The 22,340-nt window shown below is 49.7% G+C and overlaps 2 protein-coding genes and 1 pseudogene across 10 annotated transcripts in view; 1 reads left to right on the top strand and 2 right to left on the bottom strand.

The window, feature by feature from the left end:
* The first annotated feature begins 439 nt into the window (after positions 1-439).
* On the top strand, positions 440-1,497 carry LOC123287349 (GTPase IMAP family member 5 pseudogene; annotated as a pseudogene).
* A 3,430-nt stretch (positions 1,498-4,927) lies between these two features.
* On the bottom strand, positions 4,928-13,551 carry LOC123275564 (GTPase IMAP family member 5-like). Of its 4 annotated transcripts, none has more exons than XM_070515783.1 (3): positions 7,800-13,551; positions 7,239-7,287; positions 4,928-7,126 (listed from the first exon to the last, which is right to left on the bottom strand). In XM_070515783.1, exon 3 carries the CDS (start codon positions 6,049-6,051, stop codon positions 5,098-5,100), a length of 954 nt encoding a protein of 317 aa, XP_070371884.1. In that variant the 5' UTR covers positions 6,052-7,126; positions 7,239-7,287; positions 7,800-13,551; the 3' UTR covers positions 4,928-5,097. The 4 variants fall into 4 exon arrangements, with proteins under 4 accessions (XP_070371884.1, XP_070371889.1, XP_070371887.1 ...); XM_070515788.1 differs by having other exon boundaries at positions 4,928-5,981; XM_070515786.1 differs by having other exon boundaries at positions 10,905-11,043.
* Positions 7,800-22,340, bottom strand: part of LOC123287442 (GTPase IMAP family member 1-like) — a 221,816-nt gene continuing 207,275 nt past the window's right edge. For 2 of the 6 annotated variants that reach the window (XM_070515748.1, XM_070515740.1), the window contains exons 2-3: positions 21,119-21,166; positions 7,800-20,170 (exon numbers count right to left, since the gene is read on the bottom strand). In XM_070515748.1, the coding sequence (XP_070371849.1) occupies positions 19,272-20,170; positions 21,119-21,161 (942 nt within the window). In that variant the 5' untranslated portion in view covers positions 21,162-21,166 and the 3' untranslated portion in view covers positions 7,800-19,271. The other 4 variants (XR_011505272.1, XR_011505274.1, XM_070515757.1 and 1 more) reach the window with 4 other exon arrangements.

The raw sequence follows: 22,340 nt of genomic DNA, 5'->3' as shown, positions 1-22,340 counted from the left end.
ACAATAGCGTACAGTGGGTGGTAAACAACAGAGATTGCCACGTCACCGTTCTAGAGGCTAGGAAGTCGGAGATCAAGGTGCCAGCAGATTCAGTGTCTGGTGAGAGTCCGCTTCGTGGGTGCTGTGTCCTCACATGGTGGAGAGAGAGCTCTGGTCCCTTCCTCTTCTTTTTTTTGAGGAACATTAGCCCTGAGCTAACTACTGCCAATCCTCCTCTTTTTGCTGAGGAAGTCTGGCCCTGAGCTAACATCCATGCCCATCTTCCTCTACTTTATATGTGGGACGCCTACCACAGCATGGCTTGCCAAGCGGTGCCATGTCCACACCCGGGATCTGAACCAGCGAACCCCGGGCCGGCGAGAAGCGGAACATGCAAACTTAACTGCTGCGCCACCGGGCTGGCCCCCCTTCCTCTTCTTATAAGGACACTAATTCCATCATGGGTATGCCACCCACCTGGCCTCATCTAAACCAAGTCACCTCCCAAAGGCCTCAACTCCAGATGCCATCACACTGGGGTGAGGGGTTCAACATCTGTATCTGGAGGTTACAGACATTCAGGCCCAGCAATTACACCTTCACTTTTCATGCGCTCTAACAAGTGGAGGAAAAGAGAGCTCAACTCCAGGATCATCTCCATTGAGGATCCACCTGGTGGGCAAAACAGGCAGCGGGAAGAGCGCCACAGGGAACAGCATCCTCTGCCAGCCAGCGTTTGAGTCCAGGCTGGCGGCCCAGTCCGTGACCAGGACGTGCCAGAAGGCGACAGGCACCTGGAACGGGAGGAACATTCTGGTGGTTGACACGCCCTCCATCTTTGAGGCCAAGGCCCAGACCCAAGAGACCTACAAGGACATTGGGGACTGCTACCTGCTCTCGGCCCCAGGGCCCCACGTGCTGCTGCTGGTGACCCAGCTGGGGCGCTTCACTGCCCAGGACACGCTGGCGGTGAGGAGAGTGAAGGAGATCTTTGGGGCAGGAGCCGTGAGACACATGGTCGTCCTCTTCACCCACAAGGAGGACTTAGGGGGCGACTCCCTGGACGAGTATGTAGCGAACACGGACAACCACAGCCTGAGGAGCCTGGTCCAGGAGTGCGGGAGGAGGTACTGCGCCTTCAACAACCGGGCCACCGGGGAGGAGCAGAGGGAGCAGCTGGCCCAGCTGATGGCCGTGGTCGAGAGGCTGGAGAAGGAGCGCGAGGGCGCCTTCCACAGCAACGACCTCTTCTTTGACGCACAGATGCTCCAGCGAGAGGGGGCCGGGGTGGGTGGAGGAGACCACAGGCGCTACCTGGCCAGGGTACAGTTGCAGGTGGAGAAGCAGAGGCGAGACCTGACAGAGAGCGAGAGTAACTGGGTGCTCAAGGTGCTCCTCAGAGCCAAGAACTGGATGATTTTGCATTATGAGTTTTGTGTTTTTCTTGTTTGGTGTAGTTTACTTTTTCTTCTTATTTTACTGCTCATCTTGTATTATCATTGATTCCGTGTGTCAGAGCATTTTCTGAAGAATCCCCTCATGAGACTCATGGTTCTGTGTGTCCCCTGTTCTGAAATTGTCACGCTCTGTATAGGACACGGTTTGTTGTCTGTGCAGCTCCCTCCCCTCCCTTTTGGACCTCTGGTTTGGCTCAGCCTCCTCCTCTCCCGAAGGGAGCCCTGCACCTCAGACAGAGGTGACAGCAGGCTGCCTCTGTCCAATCCCATTCCCTTGCCAGTGACTAGTTCAGGAACAGTCCTGAGACCCAATTCAGGCCGATAAGAAGTGAGGAAACGTCTGCAGAGGTGGGGCCAGAAGGTCTCTCCCTTCCCAGGAGAAACGCTCAGAAAGAAACAGTCTCTCTTCTTCCTCTGGGCACGCTTGAGTCTGAATGTGATGCTCGAAACTCTAGCAGCCACTTTGCTACCAGCCCGATGTTGAAGGCGACACTTCAAAGCAGAGCAGAGCGATGGAACAAACCTAAGCCCTGAGTCAACCAGCCCTGAAGCCCACCCTATCTCTGAATTTCCAGTCATGTCACTCAATGAATTACCTTATTGTTTACGCTACTTGAGTTTGGGGTCCCTTTTACCTGAATTGAAGGCATTTGCACTAAAGAAGAGTTCTCCATATTCCTTTACAAACTCCTTAAATCTGTCAGAACTTCCCGCTCTGACGCTTCCTCCGAGGAAGTAAATGAACAGACCTCTCTGTTCTTGTTCCCAGAATCAGGAAGGACCTCCCTCTGCTGCTAAAGTGTCTGCTGGGTAGTAGGCCCTCACTGAATCCCGAATGAAGTGGAACCCCTTTTAGCTGGATTATTTTGAAGAGTGACAGTGAGAGGCGGGGGGGAAGTGTGGCTGCCTCTGGGCGGGTTTTCTGTGTGCTTCCTTTACTGTTTTGGGGAGAAACAGAGCTCACCTTTGAGCACCTTCCAGGGACTATTTTGGTGAACGTCCATGTGTGAGGGAAGGGTTGACAATCCCTCTCTCCTGCTCTGCTGTCAAACATCCCTAGGTTAACTGTCCAGCTTGACTCTCCCTAGAAATCGGCCACGGTGGAGCGTCATCTGGATTGCCAGCGGCACTGCTCATGATGAAAGAGACGCCCTGCTGGTGCCCCACATCCCTGGGAGGCCTGGACGGGACCGTCTCCGCCCCTGGAGGGAGGCCATCCTCCTCCTGCTCCCCAAGACTGACTTGGGCGGAGTCTACACCAGGTCCTGCTTTATGCCTTCCCTGGAGGGAGGATGAGACCCATCACCAACCATGTCCTGGACGACTGGAGCGGTGGCCCAGAGGGCTTCAAGGCCAGCATGGCCAGACCCTAAGTCTTTGCCTTCCTCTGCTCAGCACACTCTCCCTCTGAAGGCCCAGGGCAGTGAAGGTCCGGGCCACACCTTACAGGGGGCCCAAGACAAAACCTGGTTCCCACCCCAATACTGCTGCCCGTGATGACATTGTATTGATTCCACCTCCTCAGTGTCTCAGTGTGTCCTTCCTCTCTGTCCCCATTACTATTGCTACAGCTCAGGCCCTGATCATGGGGATGAATTCTGTTTTTCCAAATGTTATTCTGACCCCAGGCTTGCATTTATATAACCCAACTGCCACGTTGCCGCCACGGGGTCTTCCTAAACTATCCTAACCTTCTTAAAAGCCTCCAGTGAGTTCCTGTTCTCTGTGAGACAGCCTTCGAGGTCTGAGGTCTGAGGGTGCCGCACAGGCCCCTCCCCGCCCCCCCTCTCTGCTCCCCTCCTCCCAGAGCTGATTCTCATTCCCTCCCTGACTGTGGCCTCCCTCAGCCTGAAGTGAGTCCAGAGAGGCCAGCAGGCTCCTCGTTGGCTCAAGCACCACCCCATCCAGGGAGCCTCTGCTGAGCCTGGTGTTCTCCTTTTGGCTGACACTTTACCTCCAAGCGAATTTCCCTTCCACCCCAGTTTTACATGGCTTCATCCCTCTAGCGCTCCCCTGCTTTCGTGGAGCAGGAACCTTGTGTTATTTATCTTAAATTCCTGGTGCCGAGTGTAGAACCTGACAATCAGTGCGCATGTAACAAATGTCTGTGCAGCTGGACTGAATTAAGCCAAGGGATGGGAGACCACGTAAGGCTGGACACTTCAGGAAGACTACGTCGAGGAGGCGGTCCTCAGGCTGAGCACTCAGAGCTCCTTAGGGTTCCGAGGGTCTGAGGGGCTTATACACAGCATGCCCACATGTGTTTGCAATCAGCTCTGTGAGGGAGCTGTTGCGATCAACATGGCACTCTTCACACGGATGGAGGTTTGGAGAATGACACTTGGGTGTCACAGTCAAGTTCCTGAGACACACTCTGGAGTTAAACACTGACCCATCCAGTCACAGGCTGCCTGGGACGATGGCAGGCCTCCCCTACTGGGTACAAAGGAGCAGAGGACGGGGGCAGCTTCCAAAAAGGAAGGAGAGGGTGGGAAAGGGGCCACCCCGGGACCTCCCGTTCCCATTGAATTTGCACCTCTGCTCAGATTTCACCCCAGTGTCTGTCCTCTTCTCTTCACCACCACTGAAATGCGGAACACCACCCTTTCCCCAGATTCCCACAGATGGCACATGATTGGACTGTGTTCAGGGTTAAAGGTGCTGCATCACGACGCAGCGCCACCAACAATGGACGTCTACTCTATGACAGGGGTCCGCAAACTCCAGTCCTTGGCCCAAATCCACCCTGCCACCTGTTTGTACAGCCTGTGAGGTGAGAAGGGCCTAGAGCTGAGAAGGGTTTTCCCATTTTTAAATGAAGAAATCAAAAGAAGAATGACACTTCACCACCACATATGAAAGTTACATGAAATCCAAATTTCAGGGTTCTGAGTTTTATGGGAACGCAGCCTCGCACCTCACGCATGTCTCGTCCACAGCGGCTTTTGCACAACCAGGGTAGAGCTGAGCAGCTGCAACCGAGACCACATGGTCGGCTGAGCCTGAAAGACCCAAGCTCTGGCCTTGCCTCGCCCTGCTCTGAGAAGTTCAGTTCCTTTCTTTCCCTTGACCAACTCCTCTTTCCCCCAGGCGCGGCCCATCCTGCAGCTGGGACTCCTGTTCTCTACTCCCCGCTCAGCCCAGGGCTCCTCTGGCCCTTCTTCCCAGCCTCTGCCCTCCTGCGCAATTCCCCCCAGAATGTCCTCTTCTCTCTTGTGCGGGTGCGGATGGGGATGGGGTGTCATCTTTTACAACCTATGATGGAATCTGAGTACGTTTCCGCGTGAAATAAGGAACTGTGCTACCAGCTTTTGATGGAACCTGTTTGTCCCTCAGGGGCAGGCCTGGCAAAGGGGAGCCCAGAGGCAAGGCACTCACACAGTGTCCCCGTCCACTCCCCCTGCCCCCGCAGGCCCCTGAACAGTCAGGACAGCATCCAGTGCGTTTAGTATCTACTCTCACAATTGTTAGCAAAGTAAAAAAGGAAAATATTTCTTTCCTTTGGATTTTATTTACCTAAAAGCACTTGAAGAAAATGGATGACATGTTTGATGCAAGGAGGAGAAACTGAAAGTGAAATTATGTAAAAAGCAAATAAAGTACCCTACAAACAGAGATGGTGACTAAAAAAAAAGCTGATTTAGAACTCATCTGAAAATGCTCAGTGTCCATGAGAAATACACAAGTTAATTAAAACAGCAAGAAAAATCAAAGTGCATATGACAATAACAGCAGATATTCCAAGGTGAGCAAGCATCCAGTTCTTGGCTCTCAGGAGCGCCTTGAGCGCCCAGTTACTCTCGCTCTCTGTCAGGTCTCGCCTCTGCTTCTCCACCTGCAACTGCACCCTGGCCAGGTAGCACCCGTGGTCTCCACCCACCGCGGCCCCCTCTCGCTGGAGCATCTGTGCGTCAAAGAAGAGGTCGTTGCTGTGGAAGGCGCCCTCGCGCTCCTTCTCCAGCCTCTCGACCACGGCCATCAGCTGGGCCAGCTGCTCCCTCTGCTCCTCCCCGGTGGCCCGGTTGTTGAAGGCGCAGTACCTCCTCCCGCACTCCTGGACCAGGCTCCTCAGGCTGTGGTTGTCCGTGTTCGCTACATACTCGTCCAGGGAGTCGCCCCCTAAGTCCTCCTTGTGGGTGAAGAGGACGACCATGTGTCTCACGGCTCCTGCCCCAAAGATCTCCTTCACTCTCCTCACCGCCAGCGTGTCCTGGGCAGTGAAGCGCCCCAGCTGGGTCACCAGCAGCAGCACGTGGGGCCCTGGGGCCGAGAGCAGGTAGCAGTCCCCAATGTCCTTGTAGGTCTCTTGGGTCTGGGCCTTGGCCTCAAAGATGGAGGGCGTGTCAACCACCAGAATGTTCCTCCCGTTCCAGGTGCCTGTCGCCTTCTGGCACGTCCTGGTCACGGACTGGGCCGCCAGCCTGGACTCAAACGCTGGCTGGCAGAGGATGCTGTTCCCTGTGGCGCTCTTCCCGCTGCCTGTTTTGCCCACCAGGAGGATCCTCAATGAGGACGATGTTCCAAACTGGTTATCTTCTCCTCTGTCTACAAACAAAGAATTTTTGGATCTTCCCAAGTTAGTGATTTTTAAGAGTTTTATGTTACAGACCCTCATGATATCTCATAAAAGCTGTGATTCTGTCTCCCAGAAAAACAGTCACATCTAAACACATCCAAAAGTTTGATCCAACTTTAGGGGTTATTGGATCACAGTGGGTCCACATCTGGACCCACAGCCCGGAGTAAGAAGTGCTACGCTAAGAAGGCTGCTCCAAGCGTCTCATCTACACCTGGGAAAATACAGTTTTTCTGAAAGAAAAGTGGTCCCTGTGCTTTTCCGTGGACGGTGCCTACGCCAGTGTCACACTAAATAAATGTGAGATTAGAAGAAGGCAGAGGATGGGAAGTCATTGAGAAAATATTATCACCTCTTTTCCACTCACAAATTCCCAGGCACATGTGTATAGAAGTGCTCAACACACACATCCGAACCTTGGGGTTAAAGGGAGTCTCCCATGTCAGAGCTGGAGTGACCTCCCACCCAGGACCAGCTGAATGTCCCTGGGTCTCTGCCCTTTGGGTGGGGGGTTGGATGCTAGAAATTGAGATGACAGAGGTCACAGTTAATGTCAAGGACAAGTCTGGGAGATGACTCTGCATGGGTGGCTGAAGACGAGTGGAAGATAAGACCATTAAATGTACATGTGTTGGAAAGACCATCTATCTGGATGATTGAATCACAGGAAATTGTTAAAATAAAGTGCTGCTGGAGAGGGCAACACTGAGCCAAGAGCTAAGATCTTCAAGGGATGCAGAGTGTGAGGAGCCGAGGATTTCTTGAGCTCCTACGAGCCCAAAGGAATCCTAAATTCATTCTAGGCTCTGAAAGTCTATTCTTTTATTTCTTCTATTCTGGGTAGGTCCTTCCTTTCCTAAAGCATTCTGGGTGTTCTGTAGCAAACACGGTTACGAAATCTCTATGGGGAACTTTTCCTTTTCTTCAGCTGAGAGCAGACAAGGAAGGAGAAACATTTTCACAATTCAGTTTCAAATCCTCCAACTTCAGACTAGCAGTTTCATTTCCACATTTGCCACATCGTGTGCAGGGGCAGCATCACACTGCCGCATGTGAGCGGGATTGATGACAACGGGGAAGGTAGAGAATAAATGACAGTTGCCCTTTTCTCCTCCTGTTTAAAACAAGTGGGTTTCCATCCGTGTGTCAGAGGTGGGGGCCAGGCGGACAGAGAACAGGGACTCCCCCGCTGCCCGCAGCTCCCAAGACCTGCGAGGCTTTCTTACCTTCAACTATAGTTCCGTATCTGCTCCTCTGAAGCCCTTCCATTCTCTTCTGCAATCAAAACAGGAAAGGAATAAAAAGCAAGTGTCCATATGGGAGTCGGTGAGGCCTGAGAATGCCTCCAGTTGAGATTCCTAAGAATAACTACCCTTAGATGAGCCATTTCCACCGCTCATTTTTCTAACTCATATTTTACTTTCAAATGTCTACAAATAACTTTAAGCTAACCAGACGATTCTAAGTTATGTTAACGCAAGGCAACTGACTGTTGCTTTTTTTCCCAGCTTACAGGAAAGCAGGAAGTATTTTGAAACCAATCAGTTGATTATCTCCCTCCAACTTGAAAAGGCATAAAACGAAGACAAAGCATTCTTCTATGGAACGAGGAGTGAGACATCATTATTATTTTTTTATTGGAATCAAAGTAGGTAAACATACTAGAATAGAGAAAAAAATGCCTTGCTGTAAATGACACTGATTGGTTTAAAGTACTTGGAATTTCCAGTGGCGGAAACTCTGTGTCAGATGGATATTCTAGTGGCAAAGAGGAAAGTGCAATGTACCTTCCAATGGGAGGATGGAATTGGGGCCGAGGACTCCTTCAAGGAGTGCCACGAGAGGAAGGAGTGGAAGATGGCCGAGCACGACCACCTACCTCCCTCCCCCTGAGCAGCTGGTGGAGAGAAGGTGGTGCCGTGTCTGAAGGGAAAGAATCAACACTCAGGACAAAGTCAAGATAAACTCGTTTCCTGCTCAGTTTTCAATCAAACGTCTATCCCAGTAGGTTCTGATGTCCTGGTCTCCCAATAATCACCACTTTTCTATCACAGCAGATTTACCCAGAAATTGGCACAACCATTGGCATAAATGTTTCATTCAGATGAGGCATAATATTGTGTCATTCTTCTCGGTGTTAGAAAGGGTACGCACACGTTAAAAAAGGCCAGCATGTAAAATTCAACTATAATTAAGATGAACTCTGTGACTGTGTTTTATTTATTCAGTTTTAAAGATTATCCAGTTATGGGACAAACTTCTTAGGTGGAGAAACACACAGTTATAAAACAAACACTCACCATCTGCAACGAACAAATGTAAGGATGCTGGCATGTTTCCTGCAGCTGTACTGTTTGATTGAAAAAGTTAAAATATTCCCCGTGTACTTCATTTATTTTTTTCTACTCCCCGGTCTCATTCTCCCTCCCCCTGCCCTTCAGAGGCAACCATATTCTGAGGTTTTTATGTATCATTCCCATTTGTGTATTTAAGCTTCGACATACACATGTATCTACAGATAATATATAGCACTGCTTTTGTATTTTAAACTTTTACATAAATGACATTATTTATGTAACATTTTATCCAATTACTTGTTAACAAACATTTAAGCTGTTCCAAAATAAATGCCTGCCACCATGAACAAAGCTGCACGACCACCCCCACACAGATCTCCTCGTGCTCAGGTGCAACAGGTCACCTGGGACACAGACTTCCCAGCTGACTCCACGCTGCCAAGTTGACTCCAAGAGAGCTGTGCCAACTCCCCCTGGCACCAGCCGTGGGTGAGAATTCCCCAAATCTTCGCTTTTGCTAAAACCGCTCAAATTCTCTGACATCTTTTCTACCTTAGGTGACATTTCTGAGGCTTGGAAACCTCAGAAAATATGCTGGAATGAATCTACCGATGTGGTAAAGACGATGACCATGCTGACGATGCTGGTGATGAACTTCACCATCGTGCTGATCCTCGTGCGGTCACTCACAACTTTCAAAGTTCTTTCATGTCCTTTACTTCAATTGTTCTCCTAGATTCCCTGTGCTGTGATCAAGATAGGTGTTAACATTTAAAATATTAGGAAACTGAGCATGAAATGACCTGCCCGAGGTCACACAATTGCCGTGGAGCTAAGGGCAACAAATGGATGCTTTGCCTGTACACTCTCCTTGATTCCACAGGAGGAAAGAGGTTGTTCCAAGTCAGTCCACAAGCCTCTTGGAACACCACATGCCAGGCTGTCAGCCCATGGTCAGGACACAAACTGATACTGACAGGCTGCAGGCCAGCCCTAAAACCAACACAGAGAATTGTACTGCAAAATCTTGAGTACATATTTTTCAATAAATAAATAAATAGAAAGATAAAATTGCAGGTGGCAGAAGTTGTTCTGAACGGAAGTATTTCAGTTTAAAACAATCTGGTGTTTTTACTTGACTTAGCGTGACCCAAATGCAACAATGGGGCTGTCACAAAAAACCAATCGAACTCAGATCACGTGATCCGAGGAGCGGGGTAGGAGTTCTCCAGAACCATCTTCCCCGTGGCTCAGGCTGCAGGAGCAGACCCGAGTCCCACTGAGGAATAGAGTTTTAGGCAGCTATGAGCAAATTACAAAGTGTCCAGAGGGAGTCAGACAGGATATTGACGGAGATGCTAACAGGAGTCATAGACAAAATATTAAGAGGACTGAGCCAAGCTCAGGAGAAGCCTGGCGGAAGCACTGCAGACCTGAAGGAGTGTGGCAGCGTCAGGCTCAGAGCAGGTAAAAGCGAGAGAACTGAGAATGGAGGCAGAATTCTTCTCCAGAAGAAAAATTCTACTAATCTTCCCCTACGTGGGGCCCGGAGTCGTGAGACAGCGGCAGTCAGCGGGCAAGCAGAGAGGATCACAGCATCTGACAGGATGGCAGGAGGCCCCACTTACTAGGGAGGCTGAAGCAAGGGGACATAATGCACCTTCTGACTTTACAATTATGCGAGCCCGATTTCTTCACGACGATACCTCACTTTATCAAACCCCGGGAAAGCAGGCTCTCTAACGCTGTCCGAGGAGAGACAAAAATATTTCCTGTCTGCCTTGTTCACGAGTGTCTCCTTCACTCGTCTGCCCCCGTCCCTGTACTCCCTAGGGGTACGGTCACTTGCTTGGCAGTTTAGTCATTGTGATTTCGGGACGCGTCTCTCGCATAAGGTCTGGCGGACAAAGGGGTTGTTTCCATTCGCCCTGAACATGAGTCTGTTTGCCACAGAGCAAAGTCCACATCGTGTCATAGGAAAGGTGTGGGGCATTTGGGGGAGAATGTGTGGCTTCCAGAAGATCAATATCACAAAACAAAGTCCACCGAGGGGCCCCGTTTGGAACACGTGGCTCACTGCGGTGGGAAAATAATGACCGCACATTTGCCTATGGCGCCCTAAGGGTCCTGTCTGCAGGCCCAGGCCTCTCTGGGACCCCGCGCATGTCAGGGCTTGGGGCGGGGGATATGAGAAGTTAAGAGGGAAAAACTGAGAAGTGCGCCCCCACCTCGCTCGGGCACCTTGGGAGTTTCCGTTTCTCATCTGTTAAATGGCAGGAGAACACTGGTCCAGCTTTATGAAACCCTGAGAGTCTCATGAAGACCAAGCGGCTAAGAAGTAGGCAATGGGACGGAGAAGCCCGCAGCGCTGTGGCTCGAGGGCTGGCAACGCAGGGGGAGCGTTTCCAAGTCTGCTTTGCACCCCTAGGATTCTGCTGTTGCCCATAACGCTCACCGTCGTCGCCCCCTTTCAGGCTGAGCGAACACAGAAGTATGGGAACCCATGTGGGACCACACCAGAAGTCAGCAGCCTGGACTAACCCCTGGGCTCTCCGCCCCCCCGCAGACGCTGGGCCCCTCACCGGGTCCCCTTACCGGGCGCGGGGGGCGCGTCGGGTCTGCGGGTCGGGAAGGCTGCGGGGCGGACGCAGTGAAGGAGGAAGCGCGCGTGAAGCCGAAGGTTCCAGGCTCGGCAGCAGGGAAAGAGGAGAAAAGGCGCTTATGGAGCGCGCCCCCTTCCCCGCAGCCAAGGACGCGTCCCTTGGGGTCGACTGCGAAAGGCTGCGCACCGGACCCGGGAGCAGCGAGCGCGCGGGCGTGCGCGTCCCCCTGCACCGGCCGCTTCCTGTCAGAGCCCGCGGACCGCCAGGCCCCCTCCCATTTCCTTTCGCGACTTGTTAGAATAAGCAAGATGCGGAGGAAGAGGCTGTGCAGGCAGTGACGGATCCCTCGGGTTCAGAAACGCCCCCTGTGACCCTGGAAAGTTCTTGTGGGTCACCAGCCGCTCCCCTCAGCACCCGTCGCAGGAGCACCTGCACCACCCAACTCCCCAGGCCCCTTCTCCATCCTCTGATTCCAGAACGTTCCTGCTTACCAGGGAGGAAAGGCACTGCTGGTCCACAAAGGGCCTGGAAGCACAGCGCTGAGGATGTGACTTTGAGGGGCTCCCCAGGCCCCGTGTGCTGGCTGCCCCTTCTGTGCCATCTGACAGACAAGCCCCATGGGGCCTTACTGGGACTGGAGCTTGTGTGTCGATTGTTAGGCGCGGGTTGGGAGCAGGGCTGTAGCTCCTAGGTTTGTCAACTGGTGGCACATTTAAGGCCAGAGCAACGGACTTAAAACGACTATGTTGCAAAGCCAGCTGGAGAGCACAGCGTGGGCTTAGGCAGGAGCCAGTCTTGTCCCAGAGAATCTCCAGATTCCTTTCTGTTGACTTTTGAGTTTAGGCTCAGAGTCACATAATAATGATTGTCTAAGATTTGTTGGGGAAAATACATTAAATCTCCCGCCAATCCACAAAACCTCTCCACCAAAATAGAAGAGAAAGAAACAGTTTTGTCATCGAACAAGTGTTAGAGTGGCGTCACATCACAGTCCTCGAAGAGATTGCAAAGACAAGGACATCCCACCCTGTCAGACAGCCCAGCAGATGCCGCCCACGACTTACATGGTCTCGAGATAAACCGTTACTAGTCCCCAAATAAGAGAACTTGATGACGCCAGTTGTCACACGGAGTTCATCCTAAATTCACCTGGTAATTGGGGTGACCACCTGTGTTACTGAATTGCCTTTATCCAAAGGAAAAGTAAACTTGTCACATTTTATTCTTCTTCAGAGAAAGGGAAGCACAGCCCTGGACAAGGATAAAAAATGAATGCAAGACCGACCCACTGCAGAGAGGGTGAAGGGGGTTGATTTGCACAAGAGGTGCCAGAAGCAGTTCAGTGACAACGTAAGAAGTCATAAGAGGTCATGACCTTCTGCAGCTTCTCCATGACACCCATGGCCTCTGCTGCCATTAGCCTCAGGGAGACTTGCATGCACACGTTGCTCATTGAAAGTTTAACCCAGTGAATAAATGAGGTTGAGGAATGCAAAAGATAAGAAGGATACAGTGTAGGAGGTGAAAGCAAAGGATAAGGATCTCAGAGTTTATCTAGAATAGCTCTTTTCCTTCTTTTTTTTTCTGTCACTTTACAGATAAGGAGACTGAGACCAAGAGTAGAGAAATGCTGTTCAGAAAATCACATAGTTAATTTTAGTAAATGGTGTGAGGTATGCATCAAGATTCTTGACAAGTAGAAGGTCAATTTTCCATCTCCATATCTTGAAAAGACTATTCTTTCTCTATTGAATTACTTTGTAAGCTTCGCCAAGAATTAATTGATCATATTTGCAGAGGTCTATTTCTGGACTCTATTCTGTTTCATTGATCTATATGTCTAACCTTCACCAAAACCCTGCACTTATGATGACTGTAGATTTATAGTAAATCTTGCAATCAGGGAGGGTAAATCCTCCAACTTTTTCTTATTTAAAATACTTTTCATTGTTTGTTTTTTTATATAAGTTTTAAAAGCAGCCTGTAAATATCTACAAGAAGTCCCACTCAGATTTTGATTAAGATTGCGTTGCTCTGTAGATTAAATTAGGGAGAACTGGCATCTTAATAACATTGAATCTTCTTATCCAGGAACATAGTCTGTCTCTCTGTTTATTTTGGTCTTAGATTTTTCTCAAAATCAACATTTGTAGTTTTCAGCATAAAAATCTTAGATTTATCCCAAAGCAGTTTTTATGGTTTTTTTTTAAGATTTCATTTTTTTTCTTTTTCTCCCCAAAGCCCCCCAGTACATAGTTGTATATTCTTTGTTGTGGGTCCTTCTAGTTGTGGCATGTGGGACGCTGCCTCAGCGTGGTTTGATGAGCAGCGCCATGTCCGCACCCAGGATTCGAACCAACGAAACACTGGGCCGCCTGCAGTGGAGCGCGCGAACTTAACCACTCGGCCACGGGGCCAGACCCAGTTTTTATGGTTTTTAATGCTATTGTGATGGTACTGATGATTTAATTCCACTTTCCAGTTGTTCATTGTAGAAATACAATTGATCTTTGCATGTTGACCTTGTATTCTCCTACTTTGCTAAGTCATTAGTCCTAGAATATCTTTTTTTCTCGACTCTTTGGAGTTCTGTATGTAGACAATCATGTTATCTTTGAATAAAGAGATTTATTACTTCCCTTCCAATTTGTATGACTTTAATTTCCTTTCCTTGCCTCATTTCGCTGGCTGGATGCCCATTACTATGTTGAATTGGAGAGGTCGGGATGGACAGCCTGGCCTTTTCTTGACCTTAAGGGAAAAGTATTGTTTACACCTTCTGTAATCTTACTGATTTTCTGCCTGGGTGTTTTACTGATTACTAAGAAAGGAGGTTTAAAGTCTGCAATTATAATTTAGGATCTGTTTATTTATCCTTTTGATTTGTTGAGTTTTAACTTCATGTCTTTTGAAGCTCTATTTTAGGTGCATACATTTTTAGGATTGTGTCTTCCTGGTAAATTAACACATGTATCCTTATGTAATGTCTGTCTTTCTCTTCAGTAAGGTTCCTTGTTCTATAGACTACTTTTTTATCAATGTAGCCATTCAGCTTTCCTTTCGTTAGTATTTTCATGGTTTTTCTTTCCCAATTCTTTTACTTTTAGCCTGTCTATATTGTTCTGGAAGACAGAATTCTAAGATGGCCCACGATCCCCCTTTACTCGTGTACAAGCCCTGGATAATCCTCTCCCTCTGAGTGGGGCAGACCTGTGAATAGGATGGAGGTCATTTTAGATGGCAATGATGAAGAGACCCCCAGATGTAATTAGGGTCCCTACTCAGCTGGCTTTGAGTTAGTCAAAAGGGAGGGTATACTGGGTGGCCTGACCTACTCAAGAAAGCCTTAAAAGCCAGAGATTCTCCTGCTGACTTTGCAGAAGGCAAATATCCATGCCATGAACTGCCTATCAAGAGGGGCCACCTCTAGTGCCTCTGGGAGGACCTCAGTCCTACAGCCACAAGCAACTCAATTCTGCTAACAATTCAAGTGAATTTGGAAAAGGACCCTGAGCTTCAGATGAGAACCACTGCGTGGCTGAGCCCTTGACTGAAGCTTTGTGAAGCTCTGAGCAGAGGACCCAGTTAAGCTGGTGCCCAGACCTCTGACCCACAGAAACCATGAGATAACAAATGTATGTTGTTGTAAGTTGCCAAGTCTGAGGTCATTTGTTAGGCAGCAATCAAAAACCAGTCCAGTTGTTATATTTACAGTGAGTTTCCTGTAAATAGCATACAGATTCGTCTTGATTTTTAACCCTATCTTATAGTCTCTGCTTTTTATTCAGGGGGTGTTTAGACCATTTATCACAGTGAACTTGTAAATAATATTAGACCACTTTGCATGTGGTTTAAGAAACATACAACAGTATAGTTGCAATTTCTCCCTCCCACATGTTGTCATGTTTGCCTTTTGCATATACTGTAAATTCCCTAATATGTTATTAGTAGTTTTGTTTTACACAATTATCTTTTAGAGCTATAAAATGTAAGAAAAATGTCCTTTATATTTATCTTCTTTCTTTTGGTCATTTCTGAAGCTTTTAATTTCTTTATGTAAATAAAGATTTCTGTCTGGTATCACATTAATTCCTTCTGCCTTCTTCTAATATTTCTTTCAGTGCAGGTAAGCTGACAATGAATTATCTCAGCTTTTTTTAGCTAGACAGTCTTTATTTCACCTTCATATTTGAAGGAAATTTCTGTTGTTTATAGAAATCTGGGTTGACGCTTTTGTTCTTTAGTATTATAAAGATGCCACGCCATTGTCTTCTGAATGGCAGGCTCTGACAAGAAATCATCTGTAATTATAATATTTATTTCTCTAATACAATGTTTTTTCCCCTGGTTATTTTTTTTATTTTTATTTTTTATTTTTTGGTGAGGAAGATTGTTGCTGAGCTAACATCTGTTGCCAATCTTTCTCTACTTTGTCTGTGACATGCCACCACAGCATGGCTTGATGAGCTACGTTTAGGTCGAAGCCCAGGCCACTGAAGCGGAGCACACAAACTTAACCACTACACCACTGGACGGCCCCTCCCCTGGTTATTTCTAAGTTTTTGTCTTTATCTTTGGTTTTAACAGTGTGGATATGAAGCGTCTAGACTTTTGTTTGTTTCCTTGCTTCTGTGTTTATTCCGCCCGGGCTTCTCTGTGATTCTTGGACCTGTGGCTTGGTGTCTTTCATTATTTTTAGAAGCGTCTCGACCAAATCTCTTCACATATTTCTTCTGCATGTCCTCTCCTTTCTCCTTCTGGGCCTTCAGTCATACGTATGTTAATCCGTTTGATATTGTCTACAGCTCTTGGATATTCTGTTCTGTTTCTTTTTCTCCCTCATTTTTAGCTTTTGTTTCAGTGTGGGGACTTTCTCTCCACCCGTCTTCAAGTTCACTGATTCCTTCATCAACTGTGCTGAGTCTACTGATATCCCTGCTCAGGAAGACTTCATCTCCGACAGGGCTTTGGATTCCTGCCACTGATTTTTGACTCGTGGTTTTCGTCTCTCTCTTGAAATTCCCCTTCTTGTAGTTCATGTTACCCACATTTTTTATTCAGTCCTCGTTGTTATTTTAAAATCCTTGTCCAACTTCTGGACTGTTTCTGAGTCTGGCCTGTTGATTGCTTGGTCTTTTGGTAATGTACAATTTTTTTCTTGCTTTTTTTGAATGTTTCATAATTTTATTAAATTATAGACATCATGTGTAGAAGGAAAGTAGAAACTGAGATAAATAGTATTTGTGCCTGGAAGTGGAATCCCATTTCTCCTGTCTGGCTGTGAGCATGGGGTTTGAGTCAGTCTACCCAGGAGGGGAGCTGGTGGGGGTTGTTGCTATGGTCCCCTTTGTGCACCTTAGGCTTGTATTTCCCGAGAGTTGCCTGTGCTTAGGGTGGACACTCAGATGCCATAAGGTTTTACTCAGTGTTCCTGCTTTGCCCGCCTTCAGCTTCCAGTCATCTCTGCACAACTCTGCCTCCCAGTGTCTCCCGGCCTGACCCTCCCTTGTGGTAGAGGCCACTGCTTCTTACTTGTTATTAAAACTGCTTGTCAATTGTTAATTGCTTTTGAGGCACAGAGTGGGGCAGGGCAGTGTCCTCTGTTCTTGTCCAGCTTCAGTCTCAGGCATCTTTGTGAATCTGGGCCTTGGGAGCTGGACTTTCTCCGTGTGTCTAACTGGATTAGGGTCTCCAGAGAAACAGAACCAATAGGACAGACAGATATAGTAATGTATCTTCTTATACTTCTTGCACTTTGTAAATGTATTCAACAACTAATCATATCCCACCTTGCATTACCACTAGCTCCCAACTCTATACACTTCTATATAATGTGAAGTATTTATTCTCATGAATAATAAATATGGAATATTTATGAGTGTGAAATTTATTTATGAGTGTGAAATTTATTTATTGATGAGTATTTATTATTATGAAAAGTTTCCTCAGGTATTTCTATTTCTGTATCATAGTCACGGAATTTAACCTACAAAGTACTTCCACCATATTATTTCATCATCCATGAAAGCTAGAAAGATTAATATTAATATATGCATCTCAAGAAAAAAACGGAATCCTCTCGTGCCCCAGGTCTTGGAGCAAGTACACAGCAGACCAGCTCTGAAACACGAGCCCCTCAGGCCCCGTGGTGCATCTCCCGCTGTCTTTACTACTCCCCTTATCGCGCCCCTTGTGATGCCCCGAGGAGGGCATTTTACCCACGGACGTCCAGCCCTCCCTTGATCCAGCTATACATTTCTATATGCTACGGTCCACATGAGAATTTAAAAACCGTAATACTTATATTTACTTTAAAGTCACATTTCCATTTATAAACAGGGCAGAAACAATAAGTAATGACAAATATTGGAGGGCATTTGCGGACACATGTACGCAAGACAAGGAAAAATGAAAGAATAACAGATTAAAATCAGCCCACTGGCAAGCAACGCCTTGGCCCACAGCACTTGCTCCGGCACACGTTGCTCTGGAGCCAAACTGGGGACACGGGCCATCCCCCCGGCTCTGCCCCTTTCTGCTGCCCCTCGGGTCGTCGAAGGAACCCCTGCCTGGCTCAGAGCCCCTCCATTAACCCGGCAGGGCTGCTGAGGACGCTAAAGGCGGGGATTAATAAGGGACATTTCCCCAGCCATGCTTCACAGACCCTAACGCGCTGCAACGGTCGCCAGGCCCCTCAAGCCCCCCGACCACAGCCCACCCTAAGCCCGCAGCCCACCCCGGGCCTCCCCCCAGCCCTAACCCGTGGCCCCAGAGCGCTTTTGCGTAGGCCCCTAGTTCACGTGGAGCCAGCATGGTCCAGGGCGCCTGCGCACAACTGCCTACCTTCCCCACAGATGCCTCCTGGCGCATCCACACCTCCCGACTAGAGGAGAGAAGCGTCTGTCACATTCGGAAACAGAAATAAGCAAATCCTATCCTTTGATTACACAACTTAAGGATGGCTCTGGTTTTCTAACGATGCGGCATTCCAGCACTTTCGTGGGCTGGCCCATCCTCTGTAACGCCCAACCAACCGTACAGCCACACCAGCCTAACCTCGGGTGTTCTGCGACTTTCTGCCCAGGCACCTGCCTCTCCTTCTCTTCTACACTATCACAGAGAAGTTCAATTTTTTTTCTTTTGCATGAAAATCCAGGTAGATAACCACACAGAAGACATTACTCAAAATCCGGCTTCACTTTGGAAAGACTAGAACCATGAAAAGTGCAAAAAAAAAAAGGAAACTGTTATTTTCAGTATAATTACGTTTTTCTTGTGGGTAGTAAATCATTGTACAAGTAGGTAAACTGATGTGTCAGATGTAGACGTTAACATGTATGCCCCTGATATCGCTTCATTGATGATCCTAAAAGCCCATCAGGATCACAAAGGGATGAATCTACCAGGTTGAGAACTAGAAAACTGTTAAGCGAGGCGACCCTGGGGCTGAGTGGTTAAGTTCCTGTGCTCCACTTGGGAGGCCCAGAGTTCACCAGTTTGGATCCCAGGCACAGACCCACACACCAGTCATCAAGCCATGCTGTGGTGGAGGCCTGCGTAGAAGAACCAGAATGACCCACAACTAGGATATACAACTATGTACTGGGGCTTTGGGGAAGGAAAAAAAAGAAGAAGATTGGCCACAGATGTCAGCTCAGGGCCAATCTTCCTTACCAAAAAAGAAAAGAAAAGTATGGCTTTCCATACTTTTCGAATGTCTGTTATGGTCTGAAGGTTTGTGTCCCCTGGGAGGTGATTAGGCCATGAGGGCAGATCCCTTATGATTGAGAATTGTGCTCATATATCACAGGCCCCAAGAGCTGGCTCATCCATTCACCATGTGAGGACACAGCCAGCCAGCATCCGGAACGCCAAAGAGGGTTCTCACCAGAACCCGACCAGGCTGCCATCTTGATCTGGGACTTCCAAATCCGGAACTGTGGGGGAAAAGGTTTGTTGTTTATAAGCCACCCAGTCTGCAGCATTATTTTTTTTTAAAACTAGCAGCCCTAACGGACTAAGACCGTGTCTAAACTTTTTAAAACGCTCAAAATAAAAATCTTTGCTTTCCTTTTGCCTAATCCATTTTCTAATACGAACTATCACTCACTTCATTATTTTTCAAGAGAGGAAAGATGCATCAAGACTAAAACGTTTAAAGGACATTTTAAAGTTAGGCCAATTTTTTTTAAAATGATATACATTAGCCAAAACCGAAACTTGAAAACTTAACAAGTGAACTTCGAGCTTTTACAAAATTGATGCAGTGTTCACAGATTTCCGCGACATTAACACTCTGTCTGAAACTGCAGGATTCCTTTGGAAGGAGGTTTTAAGTCCCCCCTTCAGCTCCAAGCATTCAGCTCCTCTCCCGCCAGGGGAAGGCATTTTTAAGACCTGCGCTGTCTGTCGCGGCGTCCGCCGGGCGCCTGGCGAGCAGCAGGTAGAGCAGGCCCAGGGCCCCCAGCAGCGCGGCCACGAACAGCCTCGGGCGGCTCCAAGGCGCCCTCCCGCGCCCCAACAGCGCCGCCAGCAGCCCGCGCCCCCGCCGCCGCTGCACGCGGGCCGCCACGCTCTCCGCCACCCTGCGCAGCCGCTCCTCGGGGCGCGCGCGGCCCAGGGCGCGCGCCAGGCCGTACACGTCGTTGGTGTAGGGCGCGCCCCCGTGCGCCCGCACCAGCCGCTCCAGCAGCGCCATGAGCTCGGCCACCTGGGCTTCCCGCTCCGCGCCGCTGGCGCGGTTGTCGAAGGCGCAGACGCGGCCGCCGCACTCGGCCACCAGCTCCCGCAGCGCGCGGTTGTCGGTGCAGCGCACGTAGTCCTGCAGCGAGGTCCCGGCCAGGTCCTCCTTGTGCGTGAAGAGCAGGACCGTGCGCGCCACAGCGTCATCGCCGAACATGGCCTTGAGCCGGCGCGCGGCCTGCTGGTCCTGGGCGGTGAAGCGGCCCAGCTGGCTGACGAGGAGCAGGGCGTGCGGCCCGGGCGCCGAGAGCAGGTAGCAGCGGCCCCTCTCGCCGCAACCCGGCTCTGTCCTGGGGTCTTCGGCGCCGAACAGGTCCGGGGTGTCGATGACGTCCAGGTGCCAGCCGGCCCAGCGGCAGCTGCCCACGGCGCAGGTGGTGGTCACCTGCGCGGCGCTGAGCCTCGAGAGGAAGCGCCGCTGGCCCAGGATGCTGTTGCCCGTGGCGCTCTTGCCGGCCCCGGTCCTCCCAGCCAGGATGAGCCTGAGCCTGGGCTCCTGCGGGTCGTCCTCGGAACCTGCGCGGACAATGATTCGTGAGCCGCACGCCTGGAAGCGACTGAGCCTGCTGACCTGGACCTGCTGGACGCCTTTCGAACAAAGGGGAGCAATAGTGCCTCACCCTTTGCTTTTCAAGGCCAGCCTTCACTGAGGTGATCTGGTTAGAGACTTTTGGACTCCCGGGGGCTCTTTACCTGTCTACGTCTTTCCTCTTTGTCGTCACCACATGCGCCTGGGGATGCTCCAACACCCCGTGGGCTTTTCTCTAGAGGACGCCCCTTTACAATTCCAGGCCGCATGGGCTGCATCTGACGTGACCTCTGGTCACCCACAGCGTGCAGAGCTGTTGCTTATTTCACGACTTCAGTGGCCTCTGCGATACTCTCCCAGGTGCCATCCCAGGAGGAAAGGCAGCAGGCCTCGTGTGGAAGGGCTGCCCAGAGTCCCAGACACCTGGGTTTGAGCTACTGCCCCACCATCAGCCAGCTGTGTCACCTGGGAAGGTGCTTACTGTAAGACTTAAACGTCTTCTGCAAAATGCAAACAGACTGTTTCTCCCGGGGATGTGGGGGGTGAGCTGAGACAAGCTCTCTTCTTCCCTCCCTCCTCCTTCCCTCCTCCCTCTCCTCTCTCTCAAACCTGCTGCCTAAGAAGACAGCGGTTTAACCTTTCATCCTGTTCTCTAACACCTGCTGCCTGGCAAATCGTGTTCCCTCTAGTCCATGATTGGATCCCTTCTCCATCCTCCTCTGCGGAGATCCGAGTAGATCCATGGTCCTCATTTCCCACTTTGGGAATGAAGGCGCAGGCTAGTCACAGAACTTAATGTCTCCCAGCAGGGCAGGGGCAGAGGTCCAGCTAACGTGCAGGTGGGGCTTGTCTCTGGTCAGTCTGGAGTTGGCTCGCCCCTCATCACCCAGAGCTCACCCCTGGGGGCAGGAACGCCTTGTGAGATGTGTTCTTACCATAGGCAGTTTCTTCGTCTCTTACCATCCTCCGTCCTCCCATGCTACCTGCAAGAGTCCCAAACACAGTTTGATCTTTCGTTTCTCATTCATTTATTCATCAGATAGGTATAACTCCCCACAATGTGTCAGGCAAAGTGGAAAGAGCTGGTGACCCCACAGTGAGGAAGCCACGGTTCCCTCCTGCCCCTGAACATCTGAGTTTAGGGAGGAACCTGGGAAGAGCCTGGGCTGGGGTTGGAGTGAGGCTGAGAACTTGGCTTTGTCATTTCAGGGACTCCAAGTGCAGCAGCAGAGCGCAGAGCGTGACACTCACTCTGCATCAGTGAGGTGGCTGTAGATGTTAATTTCCCAGGTAATTCTGTGTCAGTCACATGAGCCTTACATATGAAGTTTTCGCAGGAGGTTCAACAGCCAGAGGAGACTTTGGAAAACACTGAGAACCCCAAAATTTGCCCAGTGACTTAGGGAACACCCTAGGGTGGTTGGCCTGGGAAACAAACAAGAAGAAAACTGCAGTTTTGTTTGTGGAAATTGGAAAACAGACATACCTCGCAAGCTGCTCTGGACAGCCTCTGACTCTGCTCTCAGCAAGCTGGATAATTTGGCTCGCAATGTGTCTAACTCTGATCTGTGTGCTGGAGAGACTGGGGCGCTCCCCTCCATCTCCTGATGTTCTGCCCCAGATCTGAGGCTTCTCGAAGTAAACTGATGATGCCCAGCTCAACCATCATTTAATACAATAAACGTTCAGGGAGCACGTTTGCCGGATCCCACAGGTACCCGGACGCAAGTGCACAGTCTCTCCTCCGTCTGGGTCTCCAGCCTCATCTCCAGCCACTCCCTGACTCGATCAGCCGCTCCACCAGGAGCAGACTTCAGGGCCTTTCCAGCCCACCTTGTGCTTTCCCTCCTGTGACCATTCATCCTCTCCCACGTTCTGTCTGAGTCCTGCCTGAGCTCACGTCCGTTTTTAATTCTCCCTGTCCCTGTCGTCCACCTGGTTACTGCAGGTGAACGTGTTCTCTCCCACTGGCACCACACAAGGGAAAGCAAAGCAGAGGTTTGCTGAATACCTTGTCTCTGGCCAAAGCACCAAGATGACAGGTTTGCCTGGTCCTCAGTCCAAAGTGCTCTTGTTCCTGCAGTAAGTGGCCTGCCACCTCCCCAAGCCTTAAGTTCAGCCCACAGGCCTCCTGTGATTGATTATTTTGTGTGTAGA

Source organism: Equus asinus, chromosome 1 (genome assembly GCF_041296235.1).
Source record: "Equus asinus isolate D_3611 breed Donkey chromosome 1, EquAss-T2T_v2, whole genome shotgun sequence".
Classification (NCBI taxonomy): Eukaryota; Metazoa; Chordata; class Mammalia; order Perissodactyla; family Equidae; genus Equus; species Equus asinus.
The sequence above is the reverse complement of the archived record's forward strand: the minus strand, read 5'-3'. Positions and strand labels throughout refer to the sequence as shown.

Excerpts from the sequence above, each read along its gene's own strand:
- LOC123275564 (XM_070515783.1), bottom strand. The coding sequence starts at position 6,051 with ATGAGGGTCTGTAACATAAAACTCTTAAAAATCACTAACTTGGGAAGA.